This window comes from Hylaeus volcanicus, chromosome 5 (genome assembly GCF_026283585.1).
Source record: "Hylaeus volcanicus isolate JK05 chromosome 5, UHH_iyHylVolc1.0_haploid, whole genome shotgun sequence".
Lineage (NCBI taxonomy): Eukaryota > Metazoa > Arthropoda > Insecta > Hymenoptera > Colletidae > Hylaeus > Hylaeus volcanicus.
This window is the reverse complement of record NC_071980.1, coordinates 30,020,961-30,038,164: the sequence shown is the minus strand read 5'-3', so window position 1 is coordinate 30,038,164 and position 17,204 is coordinate 30,020,961. Positions and strand designations below refer to the sequence as shown.

Sequence of the window (17,204 nt, the reverse complement as noted above, 5' to 3'; positions counted from 1 at the left end):
TGGATTAATTAGTGCAGTAGGCTCCTTAGTACATTACCATATCTATGACTATAAAAAAGATAATTGTCGACTATATCTAAACTCATTCGTATTATTTTCATAACTATATGTACTTGTGCCCACAAATCCGTTTCTCCTAGGAACTTTGTGAAGTCTTCAGCATGTCCACACGTTGGACGTCACTGGCTCATCCCCCATCACGCGAAACCAGGGAGGAGCGCAGATTGGAGCAGACCGATTCGCGACGCGAACGAAAAAGTCCCGTTTTCAGCTCACCATGCGAATAGAGTTGTTACTCGACGTATAGGACTCGCGTCCAGTCGTTACTCGTACGCGCGAGTAAAGTAAACACTTATTCCGCGCGCGTGTAAATCGAACGAATCACAGGTGTAACGGAAGCGCGCGATAATCGTTCGATTTCTGGCGGCATTGAGGCGAGCCACACACTGCTCGAGGCGGCGTGCTCTTCCGTGTTTACATGTTGCGCGCACATCATCGAATCGATACGTCGTGTACATGTGGGAGCGGGTTCAGTGAGTGGGTTACGAAATCGTCGGAAGGTTGGCGTTCAGCACGTGGCTATCGCGATTGTCCACCGCTCCGTTCACGGTTTTGACGTTAGGTGTGCGAAGGGTGGCTGCTAAAGGTGGCTACGAAATTATCGATGAACAATTCGATAAATAAGGACGAGTAAACGGAGGCAATCTAATAGACATCGCGACGCGACGGTGGCGAAAGTGGGAATCGATCTCGAAACGATCAAAAAGCTTCTATGGGATATAACATCGCGAACTGGGAAATGATACGTACGAGGGAGGAATTGGCGGAGAAATTTGGTCTGGACGGCGGGGATGACACTCATTCCTTATTGAACAATATGGTAGACGTCAGAGCGTGCTACAAGCCCAGCGGAAAAGTAAGATTTTCTTTCTCTAAGAGCATTTTTCGTCGCTTCGCTCTGGATGGATACTTTGGAAAAATTGTTCGAGCTTTTGCTTTCTTTTAACAACGACGCGTCGTTGTGTTTTTACGGAGAATCGTTTGCTTTGTAGCTTGATTTGTGTAGTATGTCGTGATTTTGTTAAAAAATAAAGAGAGCTATGTCTGCTCGAAAGAGTTCGAAAGGATATTAGTATTACAGATTAAAATTTGTTATCGATATCGTTGCTATCTGCTCGATTCGGCTTTAAAGTAACTGGCATTGTATACCGGTTGCACGTAACCATTAGGGTATGTCGTTAGTCATTGTTTGTGAATCAAGGAGTATTTAAAGCGCTCTACTTTAGCTTCGACTTGATTTAAGGAAATTGGTATTGATTGACGTTCGCGATGGGGGACAGGGGTTAGTTCCACTTTTTTTTAAGGAAGTGTTCGTTAGGTTTATGATAATCGATAAACTTAACGAACAAATTGGAAGATGAAAGAATCTGTTGTGGCTACCGTCCTAATTGCATTCGTAACAAGGACACTAACTTTTTGTACTTTTCATTCTGTTCCGGAGATTCTGAACAGAGACTTGTACAGTGTAAACAAGATATTCGAATACTTGAAATTTGGATCGAGTATCGTATCAACGCCAGACCAGTACACCGATACACGTGCCCTACCGTTGGAGTATTCAGAATCCCGTTTATTTTCCTTTCCAACCACTATTAATAGCTCAATTAATCCACGACTTTCATCCGTTCCACGATTTCAATTCCCTCTAACAATCACCGCGCGTCGAATGGTAAAAGTAACTCCTCTCCTGTCGTCGATGTATTTGCACGCTAATTGCATGTGTAACGCACCGATCGGTAGTTAGATAAGAGCCACCGACTCTTCTGGACTGGTCGTGTGTTACGTACCGCGATCCGCTCTAGCCCTCGCTCAAGTCTCCCAGAAGTAGGTACGTAAATTACGCCAGTGACAACACCAGCGTTTGTATAAAACGTCACGCTTGTGTATTAAACACGCACGAACTTAGGCGTTGCGCCACGTGATACTGGCACCAGCCGCAGCTATAAAGCCGTAGCGAGAAGTCAGTGCTAGCTCGGCGACTTTCGCGATCAAACGCGCGCGGCTGGAACTCTCAGCTGGATATCGTTGCTATAGCCATGTATCTGCGCTTAGACTTGTCTCGGTGAAACTTACTCGCGTGACTAATTGTAAATTGTAAGTCCCTAGAGATCGTTACCCCGCGAATTGGGTTTACGCGAGAAGAACTCGTAGGTGTCGTTCGCCTTGTTGGTTCGCATTATCGTTACCGAACGAGTTCCATTGTGACGCGGCAGGACTTTTCGCGCTCCCACGAGGCCGCCTCACGTTCCCTTCGCACGGCTCTACGAACGAGACACGGAGATAGGCTAAAATTATTCCTGGCTGATAGGGAGACAGGTATTTATGATGCTAACAGTTTCTTGGGAGGTTTAGCACTTCCTGGCGCGATAGCTGGGAAATTGACTATACTTCAGGAATTTTTTTTTTGGAGTATGTAGAGCGAGGAATGATTACAATGTTTTTTTCTAGTATTGATACTATTTACAAGGGTACACAAATATTTTTGTATAGTAACTTTATACAATTTTTATGGGGTTTAAGGAGGTTCTTCTTGAAAACTCATTTCTTCATCTGATTTTCAAGATAGAATACACTCTATCGAGTCAATCTTTCTGAAATTTGTTATGAAAGTGATATTCTCATTTCTGGTTATCGTGTGGCCCACGTCCACCTTCCACAACTTGAATTCTATCTTGAAAAAGACATTGGGATCGTTCCTTATTTTATGTACTTCACCAAGCACGATCCACAAATCTGCCATCGATCGCAGTTTATCGAAACCTACTTCAAAGTCGCGATAAGCGAGCAACGCTTGGAACGTCTTCTTCCTGTCATTGAAGCTTCAAGTATCCAGACAAAAAAGTCCAGTGTTATTTAGCATGGGCAGCAAAGTCGACCTTGTCGACATACGACAACTCATCCTCGACCGTCGATGACTCCGGTTCCGAGGCGTGACGTAACTGCGTCTGTAACGTAAAAAAAATGATTCCACCATCTAAACAATTGATCGACACGTGGATGGAATACTCGCCTCGCGTGTCGAACGCGAACGATTAGCGTTCGAGCTGTGGTATGGCCATTAACACGTTCCCAATCGATTGGAGAGATGTTTGTTGTACATTAACATTGGTGAAATAAAATAAAATATGTAAGCTAATGTACAGAAAGTGCCCTAAAATTCTTGCACAGTACTAGAATTTAAAAAAAAAAAAAAATACGTATTTGATGTTACTTATATTCTTAGACACTTTTGAACTTCTATCGTGAACGTAGGATTCTTATTTTTCCTGAAAATTGGGAGCCTGGTGGATGGACGCGTGCCCAGTCGAGGGTGGAATAACAGGACTGGTGTTCTAAAGTGCGATTTAACGATCGCCCCTCTTAACGCACTCTCCCGCATTTACACATCGCTGGGTCCTTTTTCTGCGGGGTGTACTTGAAAGCACAGGGTTGAGTTGAAAAGCGAATTCATGGCATCCATAGCATTAAATCTCAGCGGTAGAAACCTTCAAATGAAACTCGTGAATTCTTAATGGTCCATGTGCCCAAGTATAGGCAACGAGTTTGGTGTTGGAATTCAAGTACTCCTTTCAGAAACACGAACAATAAGTAACAATAACTGCGATAAAGGAACAATTGGAGGACCATTGAGATTTGGCATGTTATCGATACCTATATCGAACGAATTATAAAAGTTCGAGTTACGTTATCTTGTAGTTTACGAAACCATGTTAGGAAAGCGTTAATAGCTGTACTAAAGTTCACCGACTCTTCTGGCCTCCGAACTTTCCTTTCGATTCGACCACCTGCGCGTTGAAAATCGCTTTTACAACTTTTCGACACGCTTCGAGACATGCAGTCTTCGATTTCTCGTTACTGCCGTTCGCGAAACCTAACGTTTTACGCATAAACGAGGAAGAAAGTCCACAGTGGCGACTGGAGGGTTGAAAATTCATCGTTCATTCGATGTTGGGAACTTTCTTTGACAATGATAAATGAAATGGTGTAACACCAGGCCACGTGTTCCCTTTTGTTTCTTCCAGTAAAGCAGGGAGGCTTGGCGTCGCGCCTGCTACAAATGAAGCGAGTTTCAAGGTAGTACAAGTTCCCTCTCCCACACATGCATGGGTTCTTGGCTTGTTCGATTACCACAGGTTCCTCTTGTGCACTGGCGACCACCGTCTCACCCCCCACGTGTACCGGCTGCCACTTCTGAGCACGATCGGTATCAGACATGACCAACGACAAACAGGTGAGTGCTTTCGGTGTTTCGTGACTTTTTGAACCAGTCGAACCAGTATTCCCGACAGTTCTCTTCACCGGTACCCCCCCTCGCTTTGGTAAAGGCCCCTTCGAACGTGGCAATCTCGGTCAACCCCTCGAGTAGCGAAAGGGGTTGCCTGGAAGGGCCACGAGTGGGGAGATTCTTGAAAATTGCATGGAGAATTTTCTGAAAACAATTCGAGTGTGTTCAAATTAGTCGTTTTTTGTTATGGACAAGAAAATCAACAAGCTTTATATGTATTTCTTTCGATTGTTCCTTCTGTGTTATTACTGATAAGTGTATTTTCCTCGTTATTTTTCGCAAAACGTTTGTATATTAATGGAATGACGCTGTAGTTGCGGGCTCACATTTTTACTTGTGCCTCGTGTGATGTTTTGATGTTAGCATAAGTTGTTAACTAAAATTGTGAATCTATTCCTATTTTGTATGATTATAAATAAAATCGCAAGGCAATCCATGCGAGACTGACAGTAGAAAATAGCGAAGATAATAGTCTGCCCCAATACATTTAATAAATATCGATGCGATAAATGTATGAATTTATTCGTCACTTACAACTGGAATAAAATTGTTCCAATTTCCAAGTCTAGATAATACTTGAGACTGTGAATGCACTCGTAGGATCGTGGCATTAGACCTGACCTGCTCCGATATTCGCTGATATTACAATTTCTCCTCCAACGTCGATGAAGCTACTATTAAGCACTCGACAACTGATTACCAACCATTACGTTTATCGGAACCGATAAAATGGCGAAAGCTATATTTATGGCGAAACGATGGTCGTGTATCTAGCACGGCATCTCTTGGACTCTTTTAGTCACGGTACATTTCTCATCCCACGGATACGTTCCACAAGAAACCCAATAAATAAAACAAAAGGGCATAATTCAGCTGCTCGATTAATTCGATTCGCCTATTTCAAGGTGAACTGAAATGAAAAAGAAAAAGAGAGTAGTCGATTCATAAAATGGACTGTATTTCGTCATTTCAATGGTGGTTTCTATAATTCTTCTTTTCACTTCATTCTTTTTTTTTCAATGTAAATGTACGATACGTGTTGAACATTTGAATATGGCATTGTTGTCGGCAGACGCGATTAATATTACCATATTCCCGTGACCCTAATTGCCGTTGCGTTTCGCGTGACGATTATTAACGTCGCGTTAGTCGCGACAGACGATCGATTCGGTTGAATTGTCTGATCGTGGCGTCAACATGTGCTCACCAGCAACGGATCTGGAAGAGACCCAAGGGGAGGGAGGGTTGGCCAATATTTGTAAAATAATTCCAAATCTCAAGAATCCTATATGAAGAACTACTAGAAACTTATCTTTTATTAAAGCTCCAGATACGTTGTTTCTAAACCAATATTATTCTAATCTGCCACGTTGAATGTTTGATAAAAATCTCTTTCGTTCCTGAAATGTAACTTATTCCCCTAAATTGGTCAGAAAGTTGATCTCCTAATTAATGCGAGCGGCGTTTTCTCCTTTGTAAGGAAAAATCTAATTTGTTAAGAGTCCATGAATATTCAGAAAACAGCGTTCACCACTCATGGTCGAGACTCAATATCGTCCGAGGTCTGTTGAACGTAATATTGTAAAATTAATCTATGATTGTCTTGATCTCACAAGTGCTCTATAAACTTTCAATTCTTCAACTGGAAAACGATGAATCAACGAGATTAGAAGATTGTTTCGCGAACCATAGTCAAGATAACGCGACGATTATTTTAATCCTTGATTGTTCATTTAACAAACCTGTGAGTCACGCGTAAACTATTAAGAACAGAAAGATCGGACGACGATAAATAGTATTTATCGTATTTTTATATAAGTATTCAAACTCTGAAGCTTATACGATGTTCAGGTGTTGAGTTATTGTGTCAATTGTGCACATGTTGGGCATCCCAGTTCTCGCCAGCATCGGGAAGCCTTTAAGTGGACTCTAAAGCTCAGAGGAGTCATAACATGCGGTAATGTAATATTACTATTGTTTTACATTCGCTACTATTTTGATTGTCGCCCTGGTAGCTTCGATGCTAAGTGGATTTATAATTTTACATTAGCCACCACTTGTTCCAACAATTTAAACTACCATCCATTTCCAATTTCTGTCGAATGGGAATGAATCGCCTATTCCAATCGCATTAGGAATAAAGAAAAGTGACGTGGAGTGTGTACCGTTAATCACTCGCCCGGTGGGTCGAGATTACGGTCATAATTCCATACACACGCATGCACACACACATACCAGCACAGGAACGACGCTTACTTTATTCGTTATTGCTGGAAAAAGTCGCATAATTTGATCTGTCTCGCCGCGCTACGCTGCGCATCGCCAGCAAATATGCATCACGCGCGACTAACTCCGAAGATTTCACATCGATGTGATTATACACCTTCCCCTCGTGCAGAAGACACATGGGACTTTGCCAAGTCCAACTTCTAAACGACCAGTTTTTGCTAGGGAATTCGCAAATCGGTGACTGACGAATTCATCCGCGTCGCGAATCGCGTTAATTCGATAACACGCGTCGAAACGTGCGCTTTAGGCGGTTTCGTGGTCACGAGACTTTCTTCTTCACGGTTTCTGAACCGGAGAGAGTTTTGGTGAACTCGTAAATAATTCCATATTTTCGTGCTACTGACCTTGCCGTCGTTAATCGATCATAGAGCAAGCTTAATCGACGAACTCGGAGTGAGGCGTCTCTTAACCCTTTATGTTTTGAAGAGTTAGTTTGAGTTTGAAGGACAGGACGCCCGAGTGATTTCAATGCACGGTCCTGAATGCTGATCAGCCATTGGGTAAAATTTTATTTTTATTCGAGTGACAAGTGACGAATAAAATCGAATGTATACACCTATTCCCCGATTTACACAATAGCAAAGGGTTAAGAGATCTCTGTCTCATGGTGACGATTCGGCGCTTTCAGTCATGGTTCAGAGGTGTTCGGAGCAGCAAGTTTCGGCACGTTTACGGCCTGCCAGCCAAGAGGGAGAAATGCTACGACAACATCAAGATCACGAAGAACGCCCACGACTCGCAGTTCTGCGCCGTGAATCCCAAATTCCTCGCCGTGGTGACGGAGGTCGCGGGCGGTGGGGCGTTTCTGGTATTGCCGCTCGATCGCGTAAGTTATTTAGCCTATCGAATAATCGATTTGCTATTCTTACGCGTAGTCGCACAAGCGCGAATGCCGCCAGATAGCTTATTAACGCTGCGGGTATAGCGTGAGGCTACTATCAAATCGCGCATCGACGTAGATAAGTTTATCTTACCATTGTATCTCACCAAAGTATCTCACTGCAAAGTATCCTTATTTTGATCAAATGTAGAGTTGTATAGCGATAAAAAACGAGGGAAAATCAAACGTCCTTAACTTTATTTTTGTAATGAAAATCGAGGTGGAGCACATAATCGCTAAAACTCGTTAAAATAGTAGAGTCGTTGATACACATAGTATCAAGATAAGAATGCGCGTTGATATTTGCACTGGCGTTAAATTCTGTGCAAACATCGATGACACTCGAGCCGACTCTGTTTTCAGACTGGTCGACTGGACTTTAATGCGAGCAGGGTGACTGGTCACACTGGCCCAGTGTTGGACATCAAATGGAATCCTTTCAACGACAACGTCATCGCCTCCTGTTCCGATGACTGCACCGTACGGCTAATCATTTATATGCATACTGCTCGAAATAACTAGACTTTATCGCTTAGCGAGGTGTCCGATACCGAGGAACCTCCGACACGCTATTAGTCAGGCATTCGGTAATTCCTTAGGTCTCCCATTAGATTTGGCGAGGCTCCAACCATGGTCCACCCTAGTTTGGTTCGTCTTCTTGTAGGTTCCATGTGTTGTAATATTCCTTGCAGAATTACGTTACAAGACAACAATTTGGATCGCTAGAAAATCTACAGGAATGCCTTAAAATAAATTTTAGTAAATTCAATTCTTCTTGATTGTTCAAACAAGAAATTTTGATTTCCTATCATTTTCGATATTCAATGCCTCCTTTTCCAGATAAAACTATGGCATATACCAGACGGTGGTCTGTCCCGAAACTTGACCGACTGGTTGGTGGATCTGCAAGAGCACAAACGCAGGGTCGCGTACATAGAATGGCACCCGGTAGCCGAGAACGTGCTCTTCAGCGCTGGCTTCGATCATTTGGTGATCGTTTGGGATGTAGGCAGAGGAGTCGCTGTCAGTGTGATCGATAGACATCCAGACGTGATCTACAGCATATCTCTGAATCGCGACGGCAGTTTGCTCGCTACAACTTGCAAGGATAAGAAGCTGAGAGTCTTCGAGCCTAGATCTGGTATCGTTGTCTCTGTACGTGTCGACTGGATCAACTTTATCTGATTTTACTTCACTTTTTCTTTCTTATTCAATTTTACTGTGAAAATTATCATTCAAACTATCGATCTTATATTGTTATTCAGGAAGGAGTCTGTCACGCTGGGACCAAAGCCAGCAAAGTGGTTTTCCTCGGTAACTCTGGACGTCTCCTCACGACAGGTTTCAGTCGACACTCTGACAGACAATACGCCATTTGGAGTCAGCACGACCTGAGTGCCCCTCTGACGTGCGAGACCATCGATTCCTCCAGTGGGGTCGTGTTCCCGTATTACGACAATGACACCAATATGGTGTACCTGGCGGGAAAGGTAAACGTCGAGACCCAGCTTGAAATCTCGCACCCTATGTCTCTAATCTTCTACATATTTCTTGTTTCAGGGCGATGGCAACATTCGATACTACGAGGTGGTTAACGAGGCCCCTTGGATGCACTTCCTCAGCCAGTTCATTTCTGGAAATCCGCAGAGAGGATTGGGCGTGATGCCAAAGAGAGGCATTACCACCTCCACGTGCGAGGTGTTCAGATTTTACAAACTGCACGCCACACGTGGAATGTGCGAGCCCATATCGATGATAGTCCCTCGAAAGGTGGGCCTCGTTAACAAACGACTCAAATATACACCTTTCTGTGTTTTAATTCTTACAAAAGTGTTATACACACTGATCTGCAATTTTTTCAAGTGTTAACGATTATTTATTATTGTTAAATAGTGGCCATGCCCGTTGATATTAGAGAAATAATAAGATCGCTATACATAAAAATACCTTACATCTTATTCAGGTATTTTTAAAGTGATAGAATATTCTCAACACCTAAAACTCGATAAAAATGCCATAAAGAACATATTTTTCCAAACTTCTCGACCAGGCAACCCCCCGTAGCTCTTTGAAACTCGTTACGACTAATTGGAAACTTTCACTTTCTAGAGCGACCAATTTCAGGAAGACTTGTACCCGGATACCATTGGCACCTGTCCCGCTCTGTCGGCCAGGGACTGGATCAGCGGCATGAACAGTCCACCGATTTTAATTTCCCTGAAAACCGGTACGAGCGTTCAACTTTTCCTCTTATCATTCTAATTTCTTTTCTCGATACACTCATTAATGAAATGTCAACAGGAGGCAGCATTACCACGCACAAGCCACGCGTTTACAAGCCACCACAGCTTCCCCCATCGACCGACCTGAACAACAAAAAGAAATTCGCGTTCCTGTCCGCGGAGACTGTGCCCGACTACAGGCCAATCGAATTGCACGATATGTCGGAGAAAAGCCAGAAAACCTCCAGCAATCAGAGCACCAAGTTCCAGCAGCTGCAGCAAAAGTTTGGGAACGTTGTGCTACAGGTAGATCTGGCGACTTTTACAGACTTTCACGGTTCATGTTTTACAGGTGCTCGCTCATCCGCGACAGGAATGTCTGCGTTTTAAAGAACCGCGTTAAATAGAGTAATAAGTAATAAATGGTTTGATTAAAACAGGAAACATGTTTTTTAGTGGAAGTAATCAGTGGGTAAGAAACCCTGTTTCTTACCTTAAACGCTAGTAATAACGATCAAGAGTAAAATTTGTAGAATTAATACTTGTAGCAACACACATACACGATTATTATTTACTGACTTGTTCTTACGCGCAGAAGAACATCATCACAGCCCCCCTGAACGACAACAAAATCCTGGAGACCGTGGACATACCCAACAACGAAGCTGAGCTGAGATTGGCGTTCGCTCGTCAAACGGACGAGTTAAGACTGGTGCGACGACAGCTCGCCAGCAGCCAACTGCGCGTCAAAGAGTTGGAGGAACAGATTCGCAAACTTCAACGTCAGTAAAGCTTCACCGAGAATTTTAACACGTTCGAGCCTGATAACTCAGCCTACGAGCCACGCAACATCTGACTTGTTCAGTCCTACGGATCTGATCAGAACTGCAAAAATGTTGACTGCTATCCAGGATAGTAATACATCGGTCTCGAACGTGTTAACGCTTGAAAAACGTTATCTGTAGCTTCGCTGCTAGCTGTACGAGTGATATGGTACTTAACGAATAAGTAACGCATTCCGTCATGGACGATGCGACGCCTGAGCTTTCGAAATGTTGCGCAGAGAAATGGTGCATGATAATTTCATGGTCGCATTGAAAACAACGTAAACAACGGACACTCAAACTTTGTTGACGATACGATTTTCTGGTGAGGCATTCGATAAGTGTCCAAGATTCTAGGCAAAAAATGTTGTATACACTGTAGACCTATTGCGTGTTATTAACAAATTGTAACGAAAACAAGACATCGCCCATGTTTATAGCGGAACCACTGAATGCTACGTATTTACTTCATTGATTACTTTTGATTTTATATGAGACTATATGACAAAATAGACTTGGAGTGTATATGACATTTTTTTGGGTGACCGGCTGAACACGATGAGGTTGATTGAATTCCTCACTATAGATTTCTCCAGCTAAATTTTTAATTCTCAATTAAAAATTTGTAGGTCCTTTCTCCACCACTCTACTCCATTCTCTTTGCTACCTTTATATGATCTTGTACCGTCTTTAGCGTACACCAACGGAGCAACAATAATTTAGTCAATTCCCGTCAGAACACCCTGTCGAAAAATGCGTAGAGAAACTGAACAAAAAAAATGAAGAATAAATAATTGTGATTTACACTATTGCCTTCACTGTACAGACGAGATTTTGTCTATATAGAAAGTGTTGATACTTCTCCGCGATCATTGGTAGTTCTCTTCTGCGTCATTCGTGTGATTCTTCTCTGAATCGTTTTCTTTCCACCGAGTCGAGTAGTTTTACTTCGCTGGCGCACCATAGTCACTTTAGCATTTCCTTTGCTTCGCTGAGACTTAGTATGATATCAACTTTTTACGGAGTGTTTCGCGAAACGCGGACGTGTGAACTTCAAAGGTAAATTCAACGCGTAGATGTAAAGGAAAGTGTGTCCAAATTTGGTAAAACATTCCGTGTAAACGTACTCTGAGGAACACAAAGATTGTTTAGAGTACTCCAGTGGCAGTAATGCTAATACCTGGTGAAGTGAACAGTCTTTGTGTTTTTTAGAGTGTGAAGAAGAAAGATAAAGCTTTGAGGAAGTATTAGATGTTGAATAAGATATTTGAGGCTTTCGTGGCCATTCACAGTTAATGTTAACTGAGACTTCTTGGTCTTGGACTTGTCCTCTGAGTAGGATACTCTGACCTTTGACTACTATTGCGGTTAGCTACTTCAAAAATCAAAGATGCACTGATATTAGCATACCTCGTGTAGTATGATTGGTATTTTAACGTATCGCCAAGCGATTTAAAGAAGTCGGCTGAGTATCCTACCCAAAAGACATGGTCTACACCCAGAAGCCCCAGGTGACATCAACCACTACAAGTACACGAATAATTGTACCTGTCTTGTGCATACGCACGTTTATCGTATGCGATTCGTTCTTACGTAGAATTGTCGTATACAGAGTGATAGATAAATGCAGGCGTTTAGAAGCTGCGACGGGGGATATTAAGATGCAATAAAATGTCACGTTGGAACATGTGAATGAAGCACAAAATATATAAGGACTAACAAATAACGATTAAAGACTAAGGTTATTCGGGAAACGAAAGATCGCTACAGTCGATGCATTTAAGCGATAGTTTTCTTTTCATATGATTTCGATAAATTCATCCATCGGTCGATGATTACTTGCAATTTCTATTTATTACTCTGATTTACACCAGTTTACGATTAATTTGTATTTTTAATAGTAAATAATATCATCAACTCCTTTAACGGCTGTACATTGATTTATCTAATATTTAATTTTTGAACTAGATCGTATTCTATTCACTTTTAGCGTGTAAGATAAGATAAAGATGGTCTTAGCTTACATTACCTTTAAGCTACTCGAATACCCAGCGTTTATATTTAATCACTGTCACAATCACTGCCATGCCACGGGTGGCAATACTAAGTTTCCCTTCTCGCAAACGTGTGGCAGTGACAATATATATATATATATATATATATATTATATATATTTATTATTGTACATTAACGATTAGTTTCGAACATTAGCTTGACATCTTTTGTACGTTAGAGTGTTGAGTGCAATACACGCGCGGAACATAGAACAATTAACAAAAGAACAAAAACGAATCATTGGAGAAGAGGATACGCGATCCTCGATTCAATTCTATTTACATTAAAAAATAACGCCGATATGTATGTGTGTGTGTGTCAAATTATATATTGTCTAGGACCAACAAACGGGAGATTGTTAGTCACCATGAAATTACCGCTTGATAGTGATCGAATTAAGTAATGGTTTATACACTGTTTATATATATACATGTATTTTTCATACGATATATATATATATAGCTGTAACTTCGAGCAGATAAATATATAAACTTGAGTAAACGATTCTCGCAACTTATACGTGTTTATGCGTGCTTCAAATTTGTCATTGTTAAACGAAAACGTTCTGATCCGATTCGTACATATATTTTTTTTTTAATTCCTGGTAAAATGATAGGAGTATATTCCTAAAGCATCGATAGAGAGTCACGTTCGATATTTACACGTTTTCGTTTCACATTGCTGACTTACAACGCAGATGGGCAAAATTTATTCGAATAAGACCAGCTCAGATACACTAAATTCGTTAAAAAGATACATTTTTCATTCCATAATTTAACCTGTAATCTTCATTCAATGAGTGACGCATAGAAAGTTTATTTTTTATTCCTTATTTGAAATGTTTATCTAGATTCGAATACTGCTCATCTCTGCTTTGAAGCTTTCGTGCTTACGATAAAGTTTGCTCCACCGCTTACGAGCGTGTACGTCGTATCAAAGAGTGCTAATCCTACGTACTGTTTACTGTATAAACGGATATACATATACCAAAGAGCGTTAACGTGCAAATACCTTACAGATCGTCGTGAAATAATTTGTTATCAGCGGTTGGTCGACTATCATATTTTATTTATACGCAGAGAAACAAGAGGTGTGTCTGTAACATGGAGAACTAACGGACATCTCGTCCGTAAATAAAGAACAAAGCATTCAGTCCCATTTGTGTCGTTTTATGGTTCATATAGATAGTACATTATTTTCTTAATTTCTACGCAATCGATTACACGCGTAAAAAATACTTTCGCGTATGTGGGTGCATACTCTGTACAAAATTATACAAATATGAACGATAAAAATCTCTGGTAAAGTGTATATATATGTAAAAAAAATAGTAAAAAACAATTCTCTACAATATTAACGATTGTATATAAAAGATAACTTATCATAATTTGGTCCGATGGCCTACGTTAGATAACTTATACAGTAAACGCGCTTACTGTAAAAAATGTTAAATCAGATCTTCATATCTGTGCAAGATGCGATTACTTTTAATAAATTTTATTACTTTTAGTTGGTTAGTAATATGCAATTGTACTTTGCGGACGGATAGTTTTATTTACGGAAAGAATGTGATCATAGGAAGAATTCAAGTTCTTCCTTCGCCATTGTGTTGTATTTTTAACGATATAAAGCCATGTCAATAGCATGACTCATCCCATACGAGTCCTTACAAGCTAAAGTTTCGCGGTAAAGAAGGCACACGAACGTTTCTCGAATATCATAATGTTAGTCAAGTGTAAATTGCTCCCTTGAAATATATATAAAGTTAATATTAATGAACATTAGGACGGATCAAAATTACTTTATAAAGCAATTCACTCTATGCATTTGTGGTACAAATTAACATAATAAACACGTGCTAAACATAACCAAGAGGTATGTGCACTTATATAAAATGAAATATCATTATTATATTAATGGTAAAATATATTCAACATACATTATGTATGTTTTATATATTATTGTATGCATTATAAATGCATAAAATCCGCAATTTAGTTATGAGTCATGCTCATAACTAATCGTGCCGGCCATCTTTGATTTATACATTACAAAATTACGACATAACCCTACCAGTCGAGATTCAAAATTGTCTTTACTTGATAGCTGTCATGAAATCCCCTCTAAATGTCTATCTTTGGAAAAGTATTTTATAAACTATTAACGATCCAATCGGTACGATCCACGCGATGGTTGGTCTGAACGTGGTCGCTGGATTGCATCCGTCGCCAGAGCAGGTGAAGATGCAAGTTCGATAAGTCAACTTATCTCCCTGTCGTTTCACATAATCGCAATAGTTTCCCAGATCCAGCGCTGAACAGAATCGTTTGGTACCTATTCCACCTATTGTAACATACAAAATATTAGTTTCTTTCATTCTTCAGACCTTACAGCGTTGCTACGCACAAGAAGATGGAACATGCAATCGTGTAAAAGCAGAGGATGCTGATAAAAAAGCAGTACGTGCGAGACCAAGGTTGGGATGAAGAGTTTTAGAGATCTAGGGTCGAAAAACAATTCGTATAGAGACAATCTCTTTGTAGGTCAAATTTTAGTTTAGTATTTGAAAAAGAATGGAGCCTCGTAAAGGATGCTGTACAACAGCCATTTCCCTCCTAGACTCTTCATCCTCGTTTATGCAAACCAAAGCATCATGCACAACTAAAATTCCCAATCCTTGAATTACTTATTTTTTTTATATCTTGCAGGAATTTCAAAATCAATTATTTTAGAAACGAGTGATATACGCAATGTTACTGTGCGATAAATAAAGAGTCAACGTCTATTGATGCACACTCGACACGAAGAACGTTCAAATTACAATATAAGAACCTCCGTATCGCCCAAACGATTTGATGCAATAACGTGCACCGTAAACGTGACTGCAATTGGTCGGTATCAAGGTACTTTTAACCAATTTGTCGTCCCCGCAGACCAATTCCTCTTGTGGCGTGCATTGATAGCAATCCAGAGTTGTCGCTTAATGCAAGAAAGTATCGGTTATAGGTTTTGTTTAATCACTAATGATATTTGCAGATTTAAACTCCAACTTCGAACTTAAAGTACACTAGGCGCCTAGAGGTTATTTAGATAATCGATCGTGCTTTGATTTCTCCCATATGATTTAATGTGAAAGGATGGCCACATGATTTCAGGTTAGTTTTCGTTTCTAATTGTAAGTGTTAAGCTTCCCAAACCAACGCCCCTAGACATGACATGTAACCTGATCTACCGATATTATTTTACCCTCAAATCGGCCTGTGTGCTTCACGCAGTATTTTGCACCAAAAACAGCATCGCAAGGCTGTGGTTCGATATCGATGTCGCTCGAGAGTAATTCGTTGCATTGGAAGGGATGCGTGTTGTTTGTGCTGATGCACTGATAGCATCGTAGACTGTGGACTAAACGAAAACAACGCGTAAGAAAGTCGGTTTTTAATCCTTTGTACATTGCATTTTTCAACGGTGATTCCTTTCGATCACTTTGTTATCGATCTGCTTATCGACCTACGTCAAATGAATCACAAATGAAATCTTAGTAGTACGAAATGAATTAAAAATGATCTAGTATTTGAATCTAGAAATGACCTTTGGCAGAATAATTTTCTTGTACAACTATCTGGTGGAAAAATAGAACATTGTAACAGGTCATTATGAAAAAACACGTATAAAACTGTCAAAACGGACACATGACAAATCATGTGAGCATGATTATTATTAGAGCAGAGAATATTCGATTTCCAGGAAAACTGATCGATCGATAACTGAACTGACATTAATGTTCCGTCGTAGCTTTAAATTAATGCTTTTCTCGACCTGATACTAAAGAATTGTCTTAGTATTGAAAAATGTATTATCTCGATTGTTATTTGTTAAAGAATCATAGGTAACGCCATAACTAACCCATAAATCAAATAAATTTGAAAATACATCAAATAGAATTATATATGAAAGATTTACTCTTATGAGCAACAATTCGTTGCATCTACTTGTGTAGCTTCATTTTCAAAATCTCGTCAAATTACCATCCAAAATCTACGGAATTCGTTTGATTCTACGAAAAATAAGTGATCGAGAATCAAGTCTCGATCGACATTGTGCCTGGACCATTGTAAATAGTGCTCCTACTACCATATTACTCGCGATTTGCATTTTACAGTTTGAATATTGCACATTTGTATAAAATTGTTACAAATGCCCCGCCCAAGGAACGCGACGAGTGTATTCGTGTCGTCTAATAACGTGCGTTAACCTTACCAGTTTCGATGAGAAGAAGTAATGCCGCGAAAAATGCGAAACCTTTCGAGCCGCTGTTGGCGCCCATTTCAAAGATTCTTTCTCGTTGTAGATTACGAACGGAACAGTTGTATCGACCAAGGTCCGATTTCTCCACACGTTTTTCAACCACTTTCGTTGAAGAGTCACAACATAACGCGCGACGATAACCCCTACTCGAATTTCCAGTGTCTGAAACGAGAGTCACGACGTCACAACCAGTTATAACCGTACGACGACGCGAATGCGACTATGGCGTCCAAGCTCACGTTGTATGGTTTGAGAAAAAGTTTTGGGGCGCCACCTACCAACTG

General features: G+C 40.6%; 2 protein-coding genes and 1 long non-coding RNA gene across 7 annotated transcripts; 2 read left to right on the top strand and 1 right to left on the bottom strand.

Moving 5' to 3' along the window:
* Positions 1-125: 125 nt before the first annotated feature.
* LOC128876791 (coronin-2B-like) lies at positions 126-11,985 on the top strand. 5 transcript variants are annotated; one of them, XM_054123469.1, is made up of 11 exons: positions 1,502-2,376; positions 4,083-4,134; positions 4,194-4,291; positions 7,263-7,460; positions 7,878-7,994; positions 8,355-8,669; positions 8,780-9,004; positions 9,075-9,284; positions 9,624-9,741; positions 9,816-10,042; positions 10,332-11,985. In XM_054123469.1, the coding sequence occupies exons 3-11, from the start codon at positions 4,274-4,276 to the stop codon at positions 10,524-10,526; spliced, it is 1,623 nt and encodes a 540-aa protein (XP_053979444.1). In that variant the 5' UTR covers positions 1,502-2,376; positions 4,083-4,134; positions 4,194-4,273; the 3' UTR covers positions 10,527-11,985. The 5 variants fall into 5 exon arrangements, with proteins under 5 accessions (XP_053979441.1, XP_053979440.1, XP_053979443.1 ...); XM_054123468.1 differs by lacking the exon at positions 1,502-2,376 and adding an exon at positions 804-916 and having other exon boundaries at positions 4,083-4,291; XM_054123467.1 differs by having other exon boundaries at positions 4,083-4,291.
* Positions 11,986-13,763: 1,778 nt separating this feature from the next.
* On the bottom strand, positions 13,764-17,009 carry LOC128876808 (U-scoloptoxin(05)-Sm1a). Its single transcript, XM_054123507.1, has 3 exons — positions 16,873-17,009; positions 15,862-16,017; positions 13,764-14,958 (listed from the first exon to the last, which is right to left on the bottom strand). Exons 1-3 carry the CDS (start codon positions 16,937-16,939, stop codon positions 14,747-14,749), a joined length of 435 nt encoding a protein of 144 aa, XP_053979482.1. The 5' UTR covers positions 16,940-17,009; the 3' UTR covers positions 13,764-14,746.
* On the top strand, positions 14,965-17,103 carry LOC128876812 (uncharacterized). Its single transcript, XR_008457120.1, has 3 exons — positions 14,965-15,518; positions 15,652-15,770; positions 16,964-17,103. It is a non-coding gene; the product is annotated as an uncharacterized LOC128876812 (long non-coding RNA).
* The last annotated feature ends 101 nt before the right edge of the window (positions 17,104-17,204 follow it).